The 23,244-nt window shown below is 47.7% G+C and overlaps 1 protein-coding gene and 1 long non-coding RNA gene across 16 annotated transcripts in view; one reads left to right on the top strand and one right to left on the bottom strand.

Moving 5' to 3' along the window:
• LOC123571933 (uncharacterized) overlaps positions 1–23,244 on the bottom strand; it is a 131,533-nt gene that overhangs the window by 19,664 nt on the left and 88,625 nt on the right. The window lies entirely within an intron of this gene.
• LOC102137933 (NBPF family member NBPF3-like) overlaps positions 1–23,244 on the top strand; it is a 131,318-nt gene that overhangs the window by 36,916 nt on the left and 71,158 nt on the right. For 5 of the 15 annotated variants that reach the window (XM_074018891.1, XM_074018925.1, XM_074018878.1 and 2 more), the window contains 7 exons: positions 2,757–2,920; positions 3,961–4,012; positions 4,655–4,827; positions 5,532–5,580; positions 6,205–6,377; positions 7,080–7,131; positions 7,731–9,487. The exons of 5 other annotated variants lie outside the window; for them this stretch is intronic. In XM_074018891.1, the coding sequence (XP_073874992.1) occupies positions 2,757–2,920; positions 3,961–4,012; positions 4,655–4,827; positions 5,532–5,580; positions 6,205–6,377; positions 7,080–7,131; positions 7,731–7,974 (907 nt within the window). In that variant the 3' untranslated portion in view covers positions 7,975–9,487. Of the gene's footprint in view, positions 1–2,756; positions 2,921–3,842; positions 4,013–4,654; positions 4,828–5,531; positions 5,581–6,204; positions 6,378–7,079; positions 7,132–7,730; positions 9,488–23,244 lie in introns of those variants that run through there. 5 more of the 15 variants (XM_074018902.1, XM_074018896.1, XM_065529253.2 and 2 more) reach the window with 3 other exon arrangements.

The following is a 23,244-nucleotide window of genomic DNA, read 5'->3' as shown; positions in this document are numbered from 1 at the left end:
TCTCTTGTGGGCATTTAGTGCTAGAAATTTCCCTCTCCATACTGCTTTAAATGTGTGCCAGAGATTCTGGTATGTTGTGTCGTTGTTCTCAATGGTTTCAAAGAACATCTTTATTTCTGCCTTCCTTTCATTATTTACCCAGTAGTCATTCAGGAGCAGGTTGTTCAGTTTCCATGCAGTTGTTCAGTTTTGAGTGGGTTTCTTAATCCTGAGCTCTAATTTGATTGCACTGTGTTCTGAGAGACAGTTTGTTGTGATTTCTGTTGTTTTACATTTGCTGAGGAGTGCTTGACTTCCAACTATGTGGTCAATTTTGGAATAAGTGTGATGCGATGCTGAGAAGAATGTATATTCCGTTGATTTTGGGTGGCGAGTTCTGTAGATGTCTGTTAGGTCTGCTTGGTGCAGAGCTGAGTTTGCGTTCTGGATATCCTTGTTAGCATTCTGTCTCATTGATGTGTGTAATATTGGCAGTGGGGTGTTAAAGTGTCCCATTATTGTTGTCTGGGAGTCTAAGTGTCTTTTTAGGTCTCTCAGGAGTTGCTTTATGAATCTAGGTGCTCCTGTATTGGGTGCATATATCTTTAGGATAGTTAGCTCTTCTTGTCGAATCGATCCCTTTACCATTATATAATGGTCTTCTTTGTCTCTTTGGATCTTTGATGGTTTAAAGTCTGTTTTGCCAGAGACTAGGATTGCAATCCCTGCTTTTTTTGCTTTCCATTTGCTTGGTAGGTGTTCCTCCATCCCTTCATTTTGAGCCTATGTGTGTCTCTGCACGTGAGATGCATCTCCTGAACACAGCACACTGATGGGTCTTGACTGTTTATCCAATTTTCCAGTCTGTGTCTTTTAATTGGGGCATTTAGCCCATTGACATTGAAGGTGAATATTGTCATGTGTGAATTTGATCCTGTCATTAAGATGTTAGCTGGTTATTTTGCCTGTTAGTTGATGCAGTTTCTTCCTAGCATCGATGGTCTTTACAATTTGACATGTTTTTGCAGTGGCTGGTACTGGTTATTCCTTTCCGTGTTTAGTGCTTCCTTCAGGAACTCTTGTGAGGTAGGCCTGGTGGTGACAAAATCTCTCAGCCTTTGATTGTGTGTGAAGGATTTGATTTCTCTTTCACTTATGAAGCTTAGGTTGGGTGGATATGAGATTCCGGGTTGAAAATTCTTTTCTTTAAGAATGTTAAGTATTGGCCCCCACTCTCTTCTGGCTTGTAGAGTTTGTGCAGACAGATGTGCTGTTAATCTGATGGGCTCCCCTTTGTGGGTAACCCGACCTTTCTCTCTGGCTGCCCTTACCATTTTTTCCTTCATTTCCACCTTGGTAAATCTGACAATTATGTTTCTTGGGGTTACTCTTCTGGAGGAGTATCTTTATGGTGTTCTCTGTATTTCCTGAATTTGAATGTTGGCCTGCCTTGCTAGGTTGGGGAAGTTCTCCCGGGTAATATCCTGAAGAGTGTTTTCCAGCTTGGTTCCATTCTCCCCATCACTTTCAGGTACACCGATCAAATGTAGATTTGTTCTTTTCACATAGTCCCATATTGCTTGGCAGCTTTGTTTGTTTCTTTTTACTCTTTTTTCTCTAAACTTTTCTTCTCACTTCATTTGGTTAATTTGATCTTCAATCACTGATACCCTTTCTTCCACTTGATCGAATCAGCTACTGAAGCTTGTGCATGTGTCATGTAGTTCTCATGCCGTGGTTTTCAGCTCCATCAGGTCATTTAAGGTCTTCTCTACACTGTTTATTGTAGTTAGCCATTCGTCTAATCTTTTTTCAAGGTTTGTAGCTTCCTTGCGATGTTTTCGCACATCCTCCTTTAACTCGGAGAAGTTTGTTATTACCAACTTTCTGAAGCCTGCTTCAGTCATCTCGTCAAAGTCATTCTCTGCCCTTTTTTGTTCCGTTGCTGGCGAGGATCTCTGATCCTTGGGAGGAGAAGGGGCGCTGTGGTTTTTAAAATTTTCAGCTTTTCTGCTCCGGTTTCTCCACCTCTTTGTGGTTTTCTCTCCCTTTGGTCTTTGATGCTGGTGACCTAGAGATGGGGTTTTGGAGTGGATGTCCTTTTTGTTGAAGTGGATGCTATTCCTTTCTGTTTGTTAGTTTTCTTGTTAACAGTGAGGTCCCTCAGCTGCAGGTCTGGTGGAGTTTGCTGGAGGTCCACTCCAGACCCTCAAACAGGGATTTCTTGGTGTCGCCTGTTCTGTCCCCTGCGTTTAAATCCAGGGAGAGAATGTACATATGCTTTCTGCTTATGTTTTGTTAGTATGTTTTCCAGTATTTGTGCAAGAAAAGAAACTGAAAAAATAAACATATTCTATCAAAATATTGGGAAAATGGGGCCCTTAGCACACAAGATCTGTGTCTGCACTGCCTCAAGAGCTCTGTTCACTTGAATGCTGTAAGGAAAATTCAACGCAATTTATGCAAAGTAGTTGAAATCTTGTGTTAGTCTCTGTGCTGCAAGTCATGAGGGTAGTTTACAGGGAGAGTCGGGGTGCCCTACATTGGCTCATCTGTGGCAAGTGTACTGAGCACGTGCAGCCCATTTTTGGTCATTCCCCAGGGCAGTCACCCTCTGCCCTGCATTTAGAAGGATACTTTCATTTCCGTGGAAGGAAAACTGGCTTTGGTTTCTGTGACCACTCCATTCTGCCTCCCATCAGATCATCTGGGAGGTTTTGCTGTCTAATCTCTGTCGGTTAAATCTTCTGTCATCCCTGTCCTGCCTGTGTCATCAGGAATCTGCAGGAGTCTGAAGAGGAGGAAGCTCTCCAGGAATCCTGGGATGAAGGTTATTCGACTCCCTCAATTCCTCCTGACATGTCTGCCTCATACCAGTCTTACAGCAGCACCTTTCACTCATTAGAGGAACAACAAGTCGACTTGGCTCTTGACGTGGGCAGTGAGTACTCCATTGTGAAGGTGATAAAGCTCCAGTTCATGTCCCAAGTAGACCCCGTAATCTTGGGGCTTTCCGCCCCTGGTTGGGCTGAGAGTTGCCATCACTGTGGGTTTAACCTATATATCAATGTAGATTTCAATCACTCTGGAGTCGAGTCTGAAGTACAGGCATGGCGTGGTTCAGTGAGCTTTAATATCTTGCTAGTCTCAGGCCATGCCAGTGCCACCCTAGACTGACTGTCAGGACATGGAACTCAAGGCAGGTGTGGCAAACTCACACCAAGCCATGCAGCACATGCCCAGGTGTTATCTGTCAGATCAGTTCATGTGAATTAAATGTGTCTTGCCAGCTACAAAGTTCCTCATGAGTTTTGTTCCCAAAGCATGTCTGTGCGGTTCTTTACCTGCCCGAGGCCAGTGTCACCCTTGTCTACCTCTGAATCCGAGATGTGACCCAGGTTTCAGTGAATTTATCCCCATTTTCTGTGTCTTCTGAGTTGGCTTGTTTTAGCTCATCTGTCCATCGTCTTGCTGGTATGTTTTCTAGATAAATGACTGACTTTTCACCCACAAAAGCCATAATAGCTGATGCTTCTGTGTCGAACCAAGTCTCGTTGTAACAAGAGCTGGAATATTACACCCCTACATGAAATCTCAGTGTCCACAATCTCATAAACTATCAAATCCTGGGTATTTGATGTGAGAAACCTGAATATTGCAGCATCTCTCCTACGAGGTGTTAGAAGTATTTGCCTGGAATCTATTGGGAAAGTCATTGCTCATTTGTGTACACAAACCTAGGACAGATCACATTGGCAAGATAACATTCCAAAAGAGAGGAATTTTGCCCAAGGCTCATGAAAGGAACCAAGTCAGTTCTCTCAAGACTTGACCTCATGCCTCTGGTTATGTTTCTCTCAAAGTCTTCTGTTCCCACACTGAGAAGACTGATGTCCCTGTGTTAGGATTGGACAGAGGAATGTTTCTGTGTGCAAGGAAGAACTGCTTCCTGTAAGAGGCCCCATCTGAATTTATTTGCAGGACATTGGTGTGATGAAGTGAAAAAGGAGGACCAAGAGGCCACAGGTCCCAGGTGAGTCTGAGAAATTGTGGACAGTTCATTTGCTGTTGACACCTAGAGACGTCAAGTGCAGGGATAACAGTACATGCTGAAAAGAGTGACTTTGCCTTATCAGACAAGTCTGAATTATGCCCACTAATATTGCTTTTGGTTTTCATTACAGTAAATATTTAGGTTTCCATTTTTTCCCACCCTTATCATTTACTAACCTACTGAAGGTTGACCATGCCTCAAAAGCTGTATTCTCATGGTGACTGCAGGGAAACTTGAGCACATTTTATGCAAAATTATTGAGCCCACTGTTTTCATGATCACTGTTCACTGTTCGTCCTGAGGGCACAAATACAAAGTGTTCTTTGACTGCCTCATCAGTGTGTCACCTGGCCGATTCACTGAGCTCTTACTCTCTCTGTCTATCTCTGTCTCGTGTGTGTGTGAGTGTGTGTGTGTGTGTGTGTGTGTGTGTTTCTTTCTCTTTCATCCTTTTCTACCTGGCCCTGATTGTGCCAACATTAAGGCAATAATCTGTTACCTCATTAATAGAGCTGTCCTTTTTCTTTCCAAACACTTCCTTATGTTACCTATGAAATCTAGCTGGGGCTGTGTGGTTTCTGATTCCCCCTGGCTTATTCTTTACTTTTCCTACTTTTCCAGGCTCAACAGGGAACTGCTGGATGAGAAAGAGGCTGAAGTCTTGCAGGACGCACTGGATACATTTTATTCAACCCCTTGCGGGTATCTTGAACTGCCTGACTTATGCCAGCCCTACAGAAATGCCTTCTACTCGTTGGAAGAAGAGCACTTTGGCTTGGCTCTTGATATGGACAGTGAGTTCCTTACTATGAAGGTGATAAGGCTCCACCTGGTCTTCCCGATAGGGGTGATATTCCTGTTCCAAGTGGCCCTTCCTGATCCGAACGATGTCATTGCTGCTGGCAGGACCTATGGATACATATAGGTTGTAATGCAACTGTAGTTTCAGTTGGAAGCCCAGATATGAAATGGGTCAGTGAGCATGGCTCTATTCCTAGTCTCTAGTCATGCCTATGGCAACCTGAACCCACTCTCAGCACATTGGACCGAGGCAGATGTAAAAAATTCACAGAACTATGATTCGGACTCAACATTTGTAGATTTCCTCCTTTATTCTAATTTCAGTGTCTTGCGACCATGAACGAGTTGGGAATTTGATGAGACAGGGCTGAATACAGCAGTTTTCCTCCTAGAAATCATCTGGGGCATTTTCTTTGAATTGATGGGAACAATAAGGCATAACTATTTGCACAAATTTGGGATAAATGATTTTGGGATAACTGTCTACCAGAATAGGGACATTTGACCCTTGGTTCTGAGATGTAAATCAAAGAATCTGTATCATGACCGGCTTTGAGGCCTCCTGCAGTGTATCTCTCACATTATCCTGTTCTCATGCTGAGGAGCCTGTGATCCCTGTGTGGGGATTAGACAGTGGACTGTTCTGGGTGTAGGTGAATTGGCTTATTTTGCCTGTCCCTGTCTGATTTTATTGCAGGAATTACAAAGGAAGAAGAGGAAGAAGACCAAGGCCCACCATGCCCCAGGTAACTCTGAGCAATTGACAGCAGCTAATTCTGTGTTGACACCTGGAGACTCCTGGTTCGGGGAAAACAGAGCGGGCCGACATTATTGATTACATCTTTTCAACCAAGCCTGAATTATTCCTACTAACATTGCTGTTGGTTTTCATTGCATTACATATTTAGGTTCCCATTTCTTCCTCCCCTTATCATTTACTAACCTACTGTAGGTGGACCATATCTCAAAAGCTCTATTCTCATGGTGACTACATGGAAACTTGAGCACATTTGATGGAAAATTATTGATCACAGCGTTTTCATGATCACTGTATGCTGTGTGTCCTGAGGGCACTAACTCAGAGTGTCCTGTTACTCCCTCATCAGTGTGTCACCTGGACAACTCACCAAGCGCTCTCTGTCTCTCTCTGTCCCTCTCTCTCTGCCTCTGTTCTCTGTCTGTCTTTCTCTTTCATCCTTTTCCGTTTGGCCCTGTTCTGTCCCAACATGAAGGCAATAATTTGTTACCTCATTCATGGATCTATCATTTTTCTTTCTTGACCACTTCCTTGTGCTACCCATGAAATCTAGTTGGGGCTCTGTTGTGTCTGATGTCTCCTGACTTATTCTTTACTTTTTCTGCTTTTCCAGGCTCAGCAGAGAGCTGCTGGGGGTAGTAGAGCCTGAAGTCTTGCAGGACTCACTGGATAGATGTTATTCGACTCCTTACAGTTATCTTGAGCTTCCCGATTCATGCCATCCCCAGGGAAGTTCCCTTTACTCATTGGAGGAACAACACGTTGGCTTTTCTCTTGGCGTGGATGGTGAGTACCTTTCTCTGAAGCTGATAAGGATCCACTGAGTGTTCCGTATAGAGATCATATCCTGTTCCAAGTGGCCGTTACTGAGCTGAGAGATGTCACTGCTGCAGTGAGGACCTATAGGCACATGAAGGTTCAATGAAACTCTAGTTCCACCTGGAAGCCCAGACATGGGATGGGTCAGTGAGCATGGCTCTCTCCCTAGTCTCAGGCCATGCCTGTGGCGCTCTGATTCTACTCTCAAGACATTGGACCTGGGCAGATGTGACAAATTCAGAGAACTATGATTTTGACTCAAGGGTTTCCAGATTTCCTTTCTCACTCTAATTTCAGTGTCTAAAATCCTCACAACCATGAACAATCTGAGGATTTGATGAGACAGGGCTGAATATTGCAGTTTTTCTCCTAGAAATCACTTGAGGGCATTTGCTTTAAATTGATTGGAAAAATATGGCATAACCATTTGCACAAACTTGGGACAAATGATATTGGGATAACGATCTACCAGAAAAGGGACATTTTACCCTTAGTTTCTGGGACAAAAACCAAGGAATCTCTATCATGACCAGCCTTCAGGCCTTCTGAAATATATCTCCACAGTGTCTTATTCTTATGCTGAGGAGCCTGAGGTCCCTGTGTAAGGATTAGACAGTGGATTGTTATGTGCGTAGGAGAATCAGCTTCATGTGTCTGAATTTATTGCAGAAATTGAAAAGTACCAAGAAGGGGAAGAAGATCAAAACCCACCATGCCCCAGGTAACTTTCAGCAATTGTGGACGCTTAATTCTTTCTTAATACCTGGAGACGACAGATCCAGGGGAAAGCAGTGTGTTTGGTTTCATGTTTACAACGAAAGCTGAATTACTCCTACTGACATTGCTGTTGCTTTTCATTGCAGTAGAGGTTTAGGTTTCCATTTCTTCCTCCCCTTATCATTGACTAATGTACCATAGGTTGACCATACCTCAAAAGCTGTACTCTCATGGCGACTGCATGGAATTTCAATCACATTTTATGGAAAACTATTGAGCTCACTCTTCATAATCACTGTTTGCTGTGTGTCATCCAGGCACTAACTCAGAGTGTCCTTTTACTCCCTTATCAGTGTGTCACCTGGCCAATTCACTCAGCTCGCTTTCTCTCTCTCTCTCTCTCTCTCTGTGTGTCTTTCTCTTTCATTGTTTTCTACCTGGCCCTGTTCTATCCCAACATAAAGGCAACAATGGTTTACCCGTTAAAAAGATGTATCCTTTTCCTTTTTTAACCACTTCCCTATGTGACCCCTGAAATCTAGTTGGGGCTCTGCGGTGTCTGATTTCCCCTGGCTGCTTCTTTAGTTTCATCTCCTTTTCCAGGCTCAACGGGGTGCTGATGGAAGCAGGAGAGCCTGAAGTCTTGCAGGACTCACCGAATGGATGTTATTGGACTCCTTCAAGTTACTTTCAACTACCTGACTCATTCCAGCACTACACAAGTGGCTTTTACTCACTTGAGGAACAGCACGTCAGCTTGGCCCTTGACGTGGACAATGGGTTTGTTACTTTGACGATGATAAGGTTCCACCTGGGTTTCCAGATGGGAGTCCTATTCCCATACTAAGCAGCCCTTCCTAAGCTGAGAGATGTCATTGCCGCAGGCGGGACTTACAGGCACATGTAGGTTTGAATGAAACTGTAGTTCCGTTTGGAATCCCAGATATAGGATAGGAAAGTGGGCAGAACTCTATTCCATTCTCAGACCATGCAGTGGCAACCTGTGCTCAGTCTGAAGACACTGGACCCAAGTTAGGTGTGACACGTTCACATAACTCTGCAGCACATGCCGGGAGTGAATGTGAGATATTCTGATTTGAACCAGGTATCTCTGGGTAGCTACAAAGTTCCTCAGGGATTTCATTTTACGGGCATGTCTCTGAGCTTCTATGCCTGCTCAAGGTCAGTGTCATCTTTGTGTTTAAGTCATCCAAAGGTGTTACCCTGGTTTCAATGAACCTCCCCCCATTCTTTGTATCTTCAGTGTTGGTTTGTTTTAGCTGATCCATCTGTAACACAGGAGGGATCCTTGGCTGAGGATTGTATTTCAGAACCACTGACCGCTCTTGACAATTGTTAACCCACTAGGCTCCTTTGGTTAGAGAAGCCACAGTCCTTCAGCCTCCAATTGCTATCAATACTTAGGAAGACCACAGCTAGATGGACAAACAGCGTGGAGAGCCCTTAGCCCTGCTCCTCTCAATTCCATCCTGTAAAGAACAGGAGCCAGGAGCCGCTGGCAGGAGACAGCATGTCACCCGGGACTCTGCCGGTGCAGAATATGAACAATGCCATGTTCTTGCAGAAAACGCTTAGCCTGAGTTTCATAGGAGGTAATCACTGGACAACTGCAGAATGTAGAACACTGAGCAGGACGACTGGCCTGTCTCCTTCACACAGTCCATGTCACCACGAATCTCACAACAAAAAGGAGAAGAGATATTTTGGGTTCAAAGAAAGTAAAAAGGGACTGTAGCTACATTTCTTTATTTTGAACCCCAAATATTTCCTCATCTTTTTGTTGTTGTCATTGATTGTGGTGACATGGACTCGTTTGTAGAGGACAGGTCAGCTGTCTGGCTCAATGATCTACATTCTGAAGTTGTCTGAAAATGTCTTCATGATTCAATTCAGCCTAAACGTTTTGCCAGGAACACTGCAGAGTCAATACTGTGACTTTCCAACCTCAGCCTGTCTATCTGCGGGCATAGAAGGTCTAGTTTGTCCATCACCATTATCATGATATCAGGACTGGTTACTTGGTTAAGGAGGGGTCTAGGAGATCTGTTGCTTTTAAAGACACCTTACTTATAATGAAGTATTTGAGAAAGTGGTTTTTAAAAGTATAAACGTCATGTATTCCAATCATCATCCTCTAAACACATAATCGTTTATTAATCATCCCTGTCTGTGTCTATTATTATATCCATATCTCTACACTGGAAATTTTCTGTCTCAATTTTTACTCTGCCTCTGTTTTGGCTAGTGTCTGCTGTTGAAAAAAAAAACCATTCTCTGCCTGAGTTTTAATTTTTGTCCAAAGTTATTTTACCCTATACAATTAAAAACGTTTGCCTATCGCTCTGGACTGTTGGATTGTTTTTTACATTCAGTGTTAGAATCTTTTATTATGCTGATTGGTTTTGGTGGGTTCTGATACAAATTAGTAAAAAATTTTTCATTTCCCTGTTTATTTTCTAATCTCTTCCACATTGTAGACTATGTTTATCATATGTAGCAGAATATATTTACTATATTTCTTGATTCTAATTTTTTTATTCTTTGTGAGTGTGTGTGTGTGTGTCTGTGTGTCTGTGTGTGCCTTTGGCATTTAGGAAGGGTTGCATAGCTCCTGTTTAATATTGCACTAAAAATGTTTTTGATAGTTTTCCCCCCTTTGAACTAGACACACTTCTAATATTTGTTTTATATGTTTTAAATTATGACTTTCAACCTCAAAGATTTCCATAAGACAGCAAATTACATATGCGTTATCTTTTTTCTACCTCCCTTACATGCCACTTCTTTTTTTTTTTTTCTTTGTACTTTTTAGTAGAGACAGGGTTTCACTGTGTTAGCCAGGATGGTCTCGATCTCCTGACCTTGTAATCAGGCCGCCTCAGCCACCCAAAGTGCTGGGATTACAGGTGTGAGCCACCGCGCCCGGCCTGCCACTTCTCATAATAGTATTTGAACCTAAACATACACCAGTGACATTCTGTGATTGTCATCTTGGCCCCACCTTGGTTTTTGGTTAGATCCACAATTAAATATATTAATGCTCATGAGCTATTCAAAAGTGAATGTCACAGTCATCACTTGCTGAGTGGTACTCATCCTTAACAGAGTCCTCCTGAGGGAATCAGGTCTCGCTGAGCTTAGCATGTTTAATAATCTTTTCTCATGGTCTTGTATGGATCGCATGACTGGATATAAGGTACTTGCCCAAAATGATTTTTCTTGAGTTTTTAGGAGATAGTGTGTTCCCTAGGGGCATACACGGTGTATATTCTCATTGTGGGATTCAATTTTGTTCTACCAGGACCTCTAATTTCTGCCAGTTACTTCGTTCATGTGTTCTCTTCACCACGAGTCTCCAGAGGATACTTCCTCTGTTCCTGCCTCCCCATCTCCCAGCAATTCTGCGTTTCCAAGATTGGCACCTCTGGTCCTCTGCACGGTGAAGCCCCTTCCTTTCAATTCCCCAGTAGCCAGTGCTCTAATCCACCAGGTCTCAGGCATGATCTGTTTCTCCACACGCTCTTTCTGAGGGTAGTTTTACCTGTGTTCTGTCATGAACAGGCCCGCCCTGCTGTTCTGGCCTCGATTTGCATAGTGTCTCCTGCTCCCTCTGCAGTTGTGTGGCTCTCAGACCCAGCTAAAGACAATCTCCTGAGGGCCACAGTGTTCCCTAGCCCAGGTGTTTAGGGCCAGGGTTACAGGTGGGAGTTTTGACTCTCTAACCCCTAGGGCTTTGAAGTGTCCGTTGAGAAATTCAGCGGTCATCATCCTAGGTGGACTTGCTCTCTCCTATCCTCCTACTTCTGCTATGCTTTTCTAGTATTATAGTTTATATTTAGTTGCATAATCCATTTTGAGTTAGTTTTTGAGTGAGTATTGAGGTTCAGGTGAATTTTTTTCCTTTGGGGATATGCATGTCCAGTTGTTTCTACAAAATTTGTTGACAAGGGAGCGCCTTCTCCACTGAATCATATCTGGAGGTTTGTCAATCCATTGGCTGGTTGAGACTGGTGAGAGGACTGTCCTGGTGTTTGGACAGAGAGACAGGGCATGAAGTCGGGTGGTTCTTAAGGGAAATATTAAGGAAGGCCCATTGTTGTATGAGGCATAGGAAAGCCCCAAGCACAACTGGGGTGCCCTCTACCAGCATGTTGCAGCACACTCATCTCTGCTCTCTCCACCTCTCCTGTTGCAAAAGCTTGGGTGTGCATAGACACTGGGGTCGAATGGTGTCTTTGGGCACTTTTGAGCATTGACAGCGAAGCTCCAGCATCAAATCTTAGAATATCAAGCAGGTGGGTGGATCGCCTGAGGTTAGGGGTTCACGACCAGCCTGACTAGCATGGTGAAACCCCGTCTCTACTAAATCCAAAACAAATTAGCCAGGCATGGCGGCGCATGCCTGTAATGTGAGCTACTGGGGAGGCTGAGACATGAGAATCGCTTGTGTACCTGGGAGGCGGAGGTTGCAATGAGCTGAGATCACACAATTGCACTCCAGCCTGGGCAGGAGAGCAAAACTCCATCCCCCAAAAAATAAAGAAATAAAAATAAAAGAATATCAAGCAGCCAAAGAAGCAGGAAAACATGACACATAATGAAGAATCTAATGATCTAGTTGAAATTGAGACACATGTTGGAAATAGAAGAAAAGGACATTAAAAACAGTATAATTTTATTTTAATTAAGTGGAGAGGTTGAAGATTTTTTTAATATCAAATTCTCTAGATAAAAACTATGATTTACAGTCTGAAATGGAGGAAGGCACTGGATTAAACATTGCGGAAGGGAAGATTATTGAACTAGAAGGAATAGAAGTTGAAACTAACATAAATGAAACACACAGTCACAAATGACTTGAAAACATAAAAAGACCATCAGTATAAAAACTTTAAACACCCTCTAGTGGCTAAATGGAATCCCTGAAGGGCGTGTAGTGGAGAAGAGAGACAAAGATATTTAAAACATTGGATGGAAGATTTAGAAGCTCCATGGAAAGCATAAACTTCCAATATTACAGAAATACAAATATTCTAAGAACAAGAAACATGAAGAAAAGTTCACCAAGGAACACCTGAATCAAATCCATCAAAACCAGTGATCAAAAGGAAATCCTAAAAGTAATCAAAGGTGAAAGAACATGTTCCATACAGAGCACTGCCTAGAAGGATGGCATAAGATTTCTCATAGGAAACTTGACAAACAAGAAGTTTGCAATAAAGCACTTAGAGAAACTGTCGCCTACAATTCTACACCTGGTCAAATGATCTTTCAAATATAAACATGAGATAAAATATTTTTGAACAGAAAACAAAACGATCTCAATTTGCAGATGGTGTGATCCTATGGATAGAAAATCCCAAATAATAATTACAAAGGCAAACACACATACATGCTCACAGACACCACACACACACACCCCCACAGAGTTAATAAGTGAATTTAGCAAACATTCAGCAAACAATCCATTGTGTTAGCAATGAACAATCCGAGAAGAAAATTGACACAATGATTTCATTTATATTAGCATCTATAAGAATAATACACCTGGGAATAACTTTGTTCAAGAAGCTGCAGTACTTGTACACAGACAACTCCTGAACATTGCTCGACGTCACGTGGTCCTGCACCCATGGGCAAAGTGATGGTCTGGGCTCAAAACGCAGCCCCGCCCGTCCACACCAACCCATGAAATTGGTAGGAAACCTGACAGCCAAGTGGCGGATTGGCTTTTTTTCTCACTCTTCTTTTTCCTGGTGACCTTCCGTCACCAGGAAGCCGGCTTCCTGGGAAGAAAAGCAAAGTAAGGGAGGAGATTCCCAAACAACCTCCCTCCTTGGGGTCCAGGCAGAGTAGGTCTAGGTCCCCCTAATAACGGAGGTCTCCCCTGAGTGAGCGATGTGAGCACATGAGCAGACCTGCTGGCAAAAGGGGACCAGCCTGGAATACCAGCACTTCGGGAGGCTGAGGCAGGAGGATCACTTGGGCACAGGAATTCGAGACCAGCCTGGGCAACATAGAGACTTTTTTTGTAGAGACCCAGTCTCTACAAAAAAATTAAAAAATAAAAAAAAATTAGCTGGACTTGGTTGAGCCTGGGAGGTCGAGGCTGCAGTGAGCCATGATCGTGCCACTGCACTCCGGCCTGGGTGACGGAGGAAACCAAAATGAAAATCAAAAACAAGGACAGAAGATGCAGAGAAGATCCAGCACCATGCTAACCTCAGAGGAGGCGGCACGGGTTGGTGACCATCCCCTGGAGTTTTTTTCTTAAAGACCCTCATTCAGTCCAGGCACGGTGGATCACGCCTATAATCCCAGAGCTTTGGGAGGCCGAGGCTGGTTACCTGGCTTTGGGGTGATTGAATCCCTGCAGCACTGGGGGGCTGGAGCATCCTCAAGGGCAGCCTCTCTTTCAGCCCATTAGCAGCTCATGCATTTTGCTCTTAGATGACTCAGAGGCAGGAAATCAAATCATCTCATTAAAGTCACCAAAAAACTGTCGTTAAACTAGTAAAGATGCTGTGCTTTCGATCAGAGGACAGTGCGTTTCTTCATTCACTGAACCCTGGCTGAGCCCTCCTGCTGTGGGAGGCTGCCCCTACAAGAAACGGAGCTCCTGCCCCCAGGTTCCCCTGAGTAGCTGAGGGACGTGGACAGGAAACCAGGCCTGCAGAGTGGAGGGTTCTGCTGAGAGCAGAGTCATCACCACAGCCCGTCCCCAGGGAGCCCCCCATGGAGGCTGCATAAGCAAACATGGCCCATGGCAGGCAGGATGTCCTCACACAGGCTTGAAGAAGGGGCTGGGGGCTGGGATGCCTGTGCCTTTAACAGGGCGTGTAGCCCACCCCACACCTCACTCTCTTGGGTCTAGCTGCTGAGCTAACTTCCAGAATTCCAGAATCACAAACTCAACTCAGGTTGGAAACACTGCAGCGACTCAGTCACTGGTTCCATGAACTTGGGGTGGGGTCCGAGAATCTGCATTTCTCACAAGTCCCAGATAACGCGGATGCTGGAATCCCAGGGACCATGCTTTGAAGACCCCTGATCTGGAGGCGAGGTCGAGGGCCAGGAGTCTAAGCAGGCCAGAGCCAGCCTGCTGCCTATTTTTGTAAATCAAGTTTTGTTGGAACACCTCCATGCCCGTTTGTTTACAAATCCTCTCAGGCTGCTTCTGAGCTCCAAGGCCAGGGCTGAGGAGCTGCAACAGAGACTGGCTGGCTGGCAAAGCCTAAATTATTTACTATCTGGTCCTTTACAGAAAGAGTCTGGGCACCTGCTCTACGCCATCCTCTCTCCCAGGTTCAGGGGACACCTGGCCACTCCTCCCTTCCACCTCACCCTCAGCTGCCACTGCTGCTTCCCAGATCCCTGAGAAAACACAAGCAACCAAAAGTCACCTTCCCCACACAGGGACACGATCTATGTTCAAAGGCACCTTCCTTCCTGTGGCTACCCAGTGAACCGGCCCCACAGTGTCCATGGCCACGTGGCCGCTCCCAGCCCCACGCCCACTCAAGGGCATCCCAAGCCCATTCCTCCTTCTTCAGGAGGCACTGCCAGCTGCACCCAATGAGTTATTATTTCTCTCATCTCCAAATAAAACAAAAAGCACAGTTGCTTTGTTGTGTGAGACAGTCTCACTCTGTCGCCTAGGCTGGAGTACAGTGGCTCAATCTCGGCTCACTGCAACCTCCGCCTCCTGGCTTCAAGTGATTCTCATGCCTCAGCCTCCTGAGTACCTGAGATTACAGAAGTGTACCACCACACCTGGCTAATTTTTGTATTTTTAGTAGAGACAGGGTTTTACCATGTTGGCCAGGCTGCTCTTGAACTCCCGACCTCAAGTGACCCGCCCGCCTCGGCCCCCCTAAATGCTGGGATTACAGGTGTGAGCCACCTCACTCGGCCTAAAAAGCACAATTTCTTTGACTCACTTTCTTCTCCCCTGTTTCTCACCTTCCATTCACAAGAAAATTCCTCAAATTTTTCCTTCAGTTGTCTGCGATTCGTCTCCTTCTTCCGGCTCATAAACCGACTCCAATGAGCCTCTGCCCTCACCACTCCTTGTGAGCTGCACTTGCCAAGGTCGCGGTCACCTTTTTGTTGCTAGGTCCAGCGGTGCCCGTTTTATCAGGGAGACAGAGGCTCTGCCTGCGGTTTCCCCATCTCCCAGGACTCCACGCCCCCTCCCGTCCCTCCAGCCACTCCTTTTCAGTCTCCTGGGCTCTTCCTGCTCATCTCTGTCCTCCAGTGGCTGCCCTTGCTCAGGCCTTGAACCTCTTCTTTTCCCTCCCCACCACACCCCTCAGATTTCTGCCCATCTCGTGGCTCTGAACCCCGTCGCTATGCTGCAGACCCCACCCCCTCTACCTCTCCCCTGAACCCCAGAGCTGTTTATTTCCTGCCTGTGGGGCTCCGCTACGAGGGTGGGGAACGTGTGCCTCAGATTCCCGGGTCAGACACTGAGCTTCCGACTGCCCTCACCCCCGGCCCACCTCTTCCCAGAGTGGCCCCCCACCCTCACAGGTGTCAGTCCCACTCCTGGGAGTCACCCAGACTCCTCCCTTCCTCCCACGACCCGCCTCCCACATCCAGTCCATTACTGGGCCAGGGGCTCCATGCCTCTCCCTGTCTCCTCCCGGGCCCAGGCTCTTGTGCTGCTCCTCACAGCGTTCCCTGTGCCCACCTCGACCCCTGCCGGCAGACTCTACGTGGCCAGGGTGATCCTCGCAGAACATAAGTTCCATTATGTCATTGCTTTGCTCCAAACCTTCCTACGGCTTCCATTCCATTCAGAGCCAAAGTCCGATCTTAACAGTGGGTCCACAACCTTTCTAGCCACAGCCCCCCGCCAAGCCCCTCACACACTGGCCCCTGCCACACTGTCTCCCTGGGGGTCTGTGAACCCAGCAAACAGAGTCACTCCCACCTCAGGGCTTCATGCACTCCCCTCCGCCTGCCCGAATTCAACTTCTGACCACCATGGTCTGCCTGAGCCCCCTCCCATGTTTGCCTCTTTATGCCAAGGTCACCATCTGGGGGAGGTCTTCCCTGGACACCTCCCTTACATCGCAATCCCTGTCTCCCCCACACTCCCTGTTCCCGCCCCTGGGCTGTTTCTCCCCAGCGCCTGTCACCTGCTCACATGCCTTCTCCTCCACCTACTCGTCTGGCTTGTGCTGTCTGCCCACCAAGATGCCGGCTCCGGGAAAGCAGGGAGATTTGTCTGCTGGTTCCCAGCTGTGCCTGGCACCTAGTAGACACGGAACAGGTATTTGTCGAGTGAATGAATGAGTGGGTGGATGCCTCTGCGACCCAGCCTGCTGAAGGCGGGAGGAGAGAGAGCACTGGAGAGGCAGCCGGGGCTGGTGGTCTGCTTTACTGCAGGTAGCACGGCCCAGGGCGCTGGGGATGGGGCTCGCATGTGGAACAAGGCAGCCTTCTCCGGAGGGTGCAATCCCCGCTGTGTCCAGTGGGGGTGCTCAGGGCAGCTACCGGTGCAGGGGCAAGCGGCACCGCTGGCCACTCAGGGAGGCGTCCCTGGGAGGCCACCTGTCCCACTCCCCACCCCTCTGGACTCCGAGAAGTGTTGACCTGAGGTCAAGCTGTGTCTGTGCTAGCCGCCAGCTCTCCAACCTGCAGCCACAGGCGGAAAGTGTACACCGTTTGCTGACCACCTTACAAGGAACTGCGGGCCACCAACACAGCCTCTGTGTCTTTCCTCCCCAGGGGCCCAGCAGCACATCCCACCACCTTTGCCACCTCCCAGGTGAGGAGGGGTTGGTGAGGTTTCCCCACAGCCCCTGGTTTGCATTTCAGGATGCAAGACACACAGGCAGAGCCAACTGGCCCGGAGTCCACCTTCTCGAGCTGCAGATGCCACTGTCCAATCAGGAGCGACTGCATCTGCCAGGCAGCCACTCCCTGTGGAGCCGACATCCTTAGGGAGATAGTGTGAGTTCCAGGATGGGCGCAGTGGCTCCTTCAGTGCAGAGGGAAGCAGGCACGGCTAAGCTGGGTGGCCCCGGGGTCCCTGATACCTCCGGGACTGGGGAGAACAGGCTTCAGAAACCGTTTGCCAACCCACCGGACCCAAGAGGGGAGCCTAGCAGCTGAGGGGTTGCAGGGCCCAGGGTCCAAGCAGGGAGCCCACAGGCTAGGTCCCTCCCATCAGCTCCACTTCCACTTGGTCTGCCAATGACCTGGAGCAAATCTTCCGATTTAGATTTGGAGAAACGGAAGCATGGGGCATTTAGAAAGGCCTGCCCAACTTGTCACGGAGCAAAGAGAAGCGAGATGTGAAAATGCTTGGAGCCCAGGAAGGAATCCGGTCATTAAATCCTAGCTCTTCCCCTTGACGTGGTTGGCTGACAAGGACAGGGGACCCAGGAAGGTCGGGAGGCTCCCTCTATGGGCATTTACTTTCTTCCTACCAACTTACTACTTTGAAAACTTTCAAACCTCATAAAAATGGAAATAATTGGAATGGCAATAAATCCCCATGTACTCTTCATCCCAATCACTCACCAATTGTTTCCCTCTTATCTCACTCGTATGCATTCCCGCTCCTCTCCTCCCTTTTTCCTCTCTCTCCATGCACACACGCACACACATGCCATGCATACATGCACAGGCACACACCTACATACGCACAGGCACACACATGCACACACCACCACATGCACACACACGCACACGTACAGACACACATGCAGTGCACACACACACACACATAGGCACACATGCACATGCACACACAGGCACACACACATGCGCACACACCCACATGCACACACACACTGTTCCCTGAACTCTTTGAAAGTGCGTTGCAATCCCCTGAGCTCCACCCCTCAATACCTCAGCACTTACCTGAGAGTTTTGTCTTAACCGCACCACCAGCATTGTACCTAAGATACTTAGCTCAGTATCACTGGATCCTCTATTCGGTGTTCCCAATCATTCCAAAATAACTCCTACAGCTTTACAAAAATCTGGGATCCATTCAAGGCTCTCAAATGGCATTGGTTATTTCTCTCTCCTCTGTCTCAATCTAGAAGCAACCCCTCATATTTTTCATTTTTGTGTTTTATGACGCTGACCTTTTTTGAAAAGTTCAGGTCATCTGTCCTGCAGACAGTCCCTCGGTTTGGATTTGTCTGACTGTAGCTTCGGGATTCAATTTAGCTGAACCTTTTTGGGGAGGTCTTGTCCTTCCCATGCATCCAGGCAGGGCCAAAGAAGCAACTTTGGCCATCAAGGGCAAGACCAGGTCTGGCCATTTGGTTAAGGTGGTGTCTGCCAGGGCACAGCTCTTTCTTTCTTTTCTTCTCTTTCCTTTTCCTTTTCCTTTTTTTTTTTTTTTTTTTTTTTTTTTTGAGAGTCTCACTCTGTCACCAGGCTGGACTGCAGTGGCATGATCTCAGCTCACTGCCACCTCTGCCTCCCGGGTTCAAATGATTCTCCTGCCTCAGCCTCCCAAGTAGCTGGCACTAAAGGTGTGTGCCACCATGCCCAGCTAATTCTTGTAATTTTAGTAGAGACGGGGTTTCACCATGTTGGCCAGGATGGTCTCGATCTCTTGACCTCGTGATCTGCCTGCCTCGGCCTCCCAAAGTGCTGGGATTACAGGCGTGAGCCACCGCGCACCCGGCTTCTGCTCTTTCTTTTCTTCATGATTAACCAGGAATCCCAGGGAGGGTTCTTGAAGGCTGTGTGAATACTCGGTTCCCCTATGACTCCCCAGTGCAGGTTTTTTCTCAACTGCAGTTTTTCTAGAAAGGCCAAATATGTTGCCAGTTTGGGTTCTGAATGCAGAGTTGGTGAGAGGTCAGGAAGCCGAGTTTATTTAAACACAGGAAGGAATCCTGGGGGTCTTGAACTGTCATCAAAGCCACAGCCCCAGGAAGGCATCGCTGGTGAGACTCTTTCAGGGACTGATAGAAGGTCCACAGCGCCCCTTTATGGGACTCTGGCTCCTGGGGCAAGCCTGGGTCATGAGATTTAGGGCCGGCAGTTTCCTCCCCATGCTGCCCCAGGCCCCTCTCTCTTTCTTTCTTTCTTTTTTGAGACAGGGTCTTGCTTTGTTCCCCAGGCTGGAGCGCAGTGGCGTGATCCCTGCTCACTGCAGCCCTGATCCATGGGGCTCAAGAGATTCTTCGACCTCAGCCCCCAAACAGCTGGATCACAGATGTTTACCACCGAGCCTGGCTAATTTGTTTTTCTTTTTATAGAGATGAGGCCTTACTCTGCAGCCCAGGCTGGTCTCAAACTCCTGGGCTGAAGCCATCCTCCTGCCTCAGTCTCCCAAAGGGTTGGGATTACAGGCTTGAGCCACTGAACTCGGCCAGGGCTGGCCATATTTTGGAAAAGGTGGACCCATACATGATTCTAGGCCAGGACACACAAGGAAGAGCTGCCCCAGAGTAAATGGAGAAATGGAGCAAAACTCCCTGGGGCACAGCCAACCAAGGCGAGGGCCTCTCTTGGAGCCTCAGTTTCCTCATCTGCTGAATGGGGGGCCCAGGACCAAAATTTCTCTGCTGGAGCTAATGGTAAATGACTGTTATTTTGGGGGCAAATGTGCCCTGGGGGGTCTGAGTAGGAGCTTTGAGGACACTGTCTCTGATTCCTTCAACCTCAGCGTCAAAGATGGAATCTGGACCCTGTCGGAGCTGCCTGCGCTGCTCGCATGAGCTGGGAAGAAGTCAGTGCGCCCAGCTGAGAGCAGGAAATAAATGAATGGCTTAAGCCAAGAAACCGCTAGGGAAGGTCAGGACTGAGCCTAGGAGTCAAGGACAGAGACACAAAAATAATAGAAGACACTTTCTGATTTGACCTGGTGTGGGGACAACCTGTTATGGCTACCCACATGTTCTGGTTGATGGAGCTGGCACCTCATTTGCATAGGGAGGGCATGAGGGTATGGGAGGTGGAGTTACTGACCCCCAATGCCTCACTTCTCCCAGCATCCATGTCCTTTGCTGTGTGACTTTGCTGCCTCTCCCAACACACACACACACACGCACACACACACACCCCTACACACACATACAAACATATCTACTCACATACATACACACACGTACACATACATACACACACATACCTACACACACATGCCTACACAGGCACACATATACACACATGAACACACACCCCCCTACACACACATACAAACATATCTATTCACATACACACACGTACACATACATACACACACATACCTACACACACATGCCTACACAGACACACATATACACACATGAACACACACACCCCTACACACACATACAAACATATCTACTCACGTGCATACACACACCTACACATATATACACACACACACCTACACACACATGCCTACACAGACACACATATACACACATGAACACACACACCCCTACACACATATACACACATACACAAACATACACACACACCTACACACATCCACACATATATGCACACATACACAAGCAAACACAGCTATACACATACATACATATACACACATACACGCAAACACACTTGCATACACACATAGACACACACCTATACACATACATATATACACACATACCTATACGCACATACACACATACCTACACACACACACACACACACACACACCCCTAGACACGTACACACAGACATACATACACATACACAGATACCTATATACGCACACACATATAGACACACATACATATACACACATACGTACACACATATACACACTCAAAAAGACACACATACAGACGCACATACACACACAGGCACACAAACGTCAGAGGGGTGAACTCCTGGCCTTGCCCTCCTGTGCAGCCATGTGACTTGCTTTGGCCTCAGTCACAGGAGACTTGCCCCTGGGCCTCTGCCATCATCATGGGACACGTATGCCCCAGTCCACCCTGCTACATATGAAAGAGCCACCCCACCTAGACCAGGCAACCCCAGCTTCTCTGTGATGTGGAACCAGCTGCCCCATGAGTGTGTGATCAATAAATGCTCGCTGTAGCAGCCAACAGCATCATTATACAGAATTCGCCCAAGCTCTTAACCCCAGGGCTCCAGGGAGCAAGTTCTGCCTTGATTTAATCTCCGGGGTCGTATTTATCAACACTGAATTACAAGTCCAGTAGGTACCTGGAAACCTACTTCCAGTTCCTGCAAAAGGCATTAACTGTCTATTGTAGATTCTGGAGTACAAAACATTTGAGCTGGCCAGAACCTTCCTTTAGTGAGAAGTCTTGATCCAAAGTCAGTTCTTTGAGGCTGGAGAGGATCTCTCTTTAAGCTTAAATTTTGCCAGTGCCGACTGCACATGCTCCTATCTTCTTCGGGAGCTGGTTGATGACATTATTCCTTCCTCTTTGGGTGCCCTGAGGTGATCATTCTGGGTCCTAGGAAGGAGGTCAGGCCCAGTCAGTGGTTCGGATCTGGGCTTTGGGTTTGGCGTTGGCGGGAATCCTAACTCTGCCGTGTGCTGGTCTATGGCCTAGGGCAATTCTCTCAGTCTTCCCTGTGTTAGTTTCTCCATCTGTCAAATGGGATGATGACGAGGGAGGACTCAGTGTGCTAACAGGTAGGGGTGTGCCACGGGGGCCGCAGGAGCTGAGAATAGCTTCTGCCCCACCCTGGTGTCACATGAGGCACAGGTGCAGGGCAGGCTCTGGCCCCAAGTCCAGGCGTGCCTCCTGGGGAGTCACTGACCACAGCTGCTTCCTGGACATCTGTGCCATCTGCATGACGGCAGGTGAAGCTGCTCTTGTGTGGTGCGCCCCGGGCAGCGGTCTTACCAGGAAAACCAGGGTTTGAGAGTCAGCCTTGCTACACCTGCTCTTCTGGCTGCTGGTCTCCTTGGCTGTCAGGAGGCTTCTCTGTCTTTTCCACTTTCCCAGAAAAGGCTCATCTTTTTCTTTTATTTTTGAGATAGAGTCTCTTCAATCACCCAGGCTGGAGTGCAATGGTGTGATCTCGCTCACTGCAGCCTCCGACTCCTGGGTTCAAGCAATTCTCCTGCCTCAGCCTCCCAAGTAGCTGGGACTACAGGTGCACACTGCCACACCCAGCCAATTTTTTTTGTATTTTTAGTAGAGACGGGGTTTCACCATGTTGGCAAGGATAGTCTTGATCTCCTGACCTCGTGATCCGCTCGCCTTGACATCCCAAAATGAAGGCTCATCTTTTAGAGATGTGACTAGCCACGCCCAAGTGTGAACCCATGCTTCAGGGTGTCACGGCAGGACCTGTGGCGCTTAGGCTTTCTGTGGCTGCATCCAAGTTCTGAATCACCCTGGAAGCTCTAAGGTTCTAGAAGGCTGGTCTGCAGATCCCTGAGGTCTTAAGAATGATCACCTTGTATTCCTTATCTATTTGGCAGGCGACTAGGACTCACAGCTTTCAAAAGGCCAACCCTAATACGATGGGGACCGTGGATACCAGGAGGTGGGGTCCCTGGAGGCCATCCTGGACGTCAGTGGCGCAATACCAACAATGGACTCTCCCCCAGATTCACCTCTGTACCCATATCCCATAAGACTGCTGAGAGGTCAGATCCTCCCGGCGGGGAGCTTCATCTCTTTCCTTCACGGATGTGCTCCCGCGCCCAGAGCGGCCACCAGCACGTGGTAATGCCTAGTGAACATCGTGGAAGGAATGGAAAGAGTGGGGCTGTTCTGGGCTGGGTGTGACGTCCTGGGTGTCTTCCGGAAGGACTCGGGGCGAGGACTCCAGCACCTGCTTGTTGAACTGATGTTATTTTGCATGTTGCTTCTGGAACCCTGGAGGTCCCCCCAGGGAGTCAGGGCTGCCGCCGGCTGCTCACTCAGTAGCTGGCTGGGCCTGTCCCCTGCAGAGGCAGCAGGAGCCCACGCACGCGCGCGCGCACACACACACACACAAGCACACACACATACATACACTAATCTGTCCCCCAGGAGGCTTACGACCTCCTCCCTCCATGAACACACGCTGCACCCACATCCTGCCCAGGGGAAGTGGAGGAGGCAAGTGAGAGGGGATGCAAGAAGCCATCACCAGGGAGCCCCTTGCCCTCCCCTCCGGGACAGTGACCTCAGGGTTGTGCAAG

The sequence above is a fragment of the Macaca fascicularis genome, chromosome 1, assembly GCF_037993035.2.
Source record: "Macaca fascicularis isolate 582-1 chromosome 1, T2T-MFA8v1.1".
In the NCBI taxonomy this organism is placed as follows: Eukaryota; Metazoa; Chordata; class Mammalia; order Primates; family Cercopithecidae; genus Macaca; species Macaca fascicularis.
The sequence above is the reverse complement of the archived record's forward strand: the minus strand, read 5'-3'. Positions and strand labels throughout refer to the sequence as shown.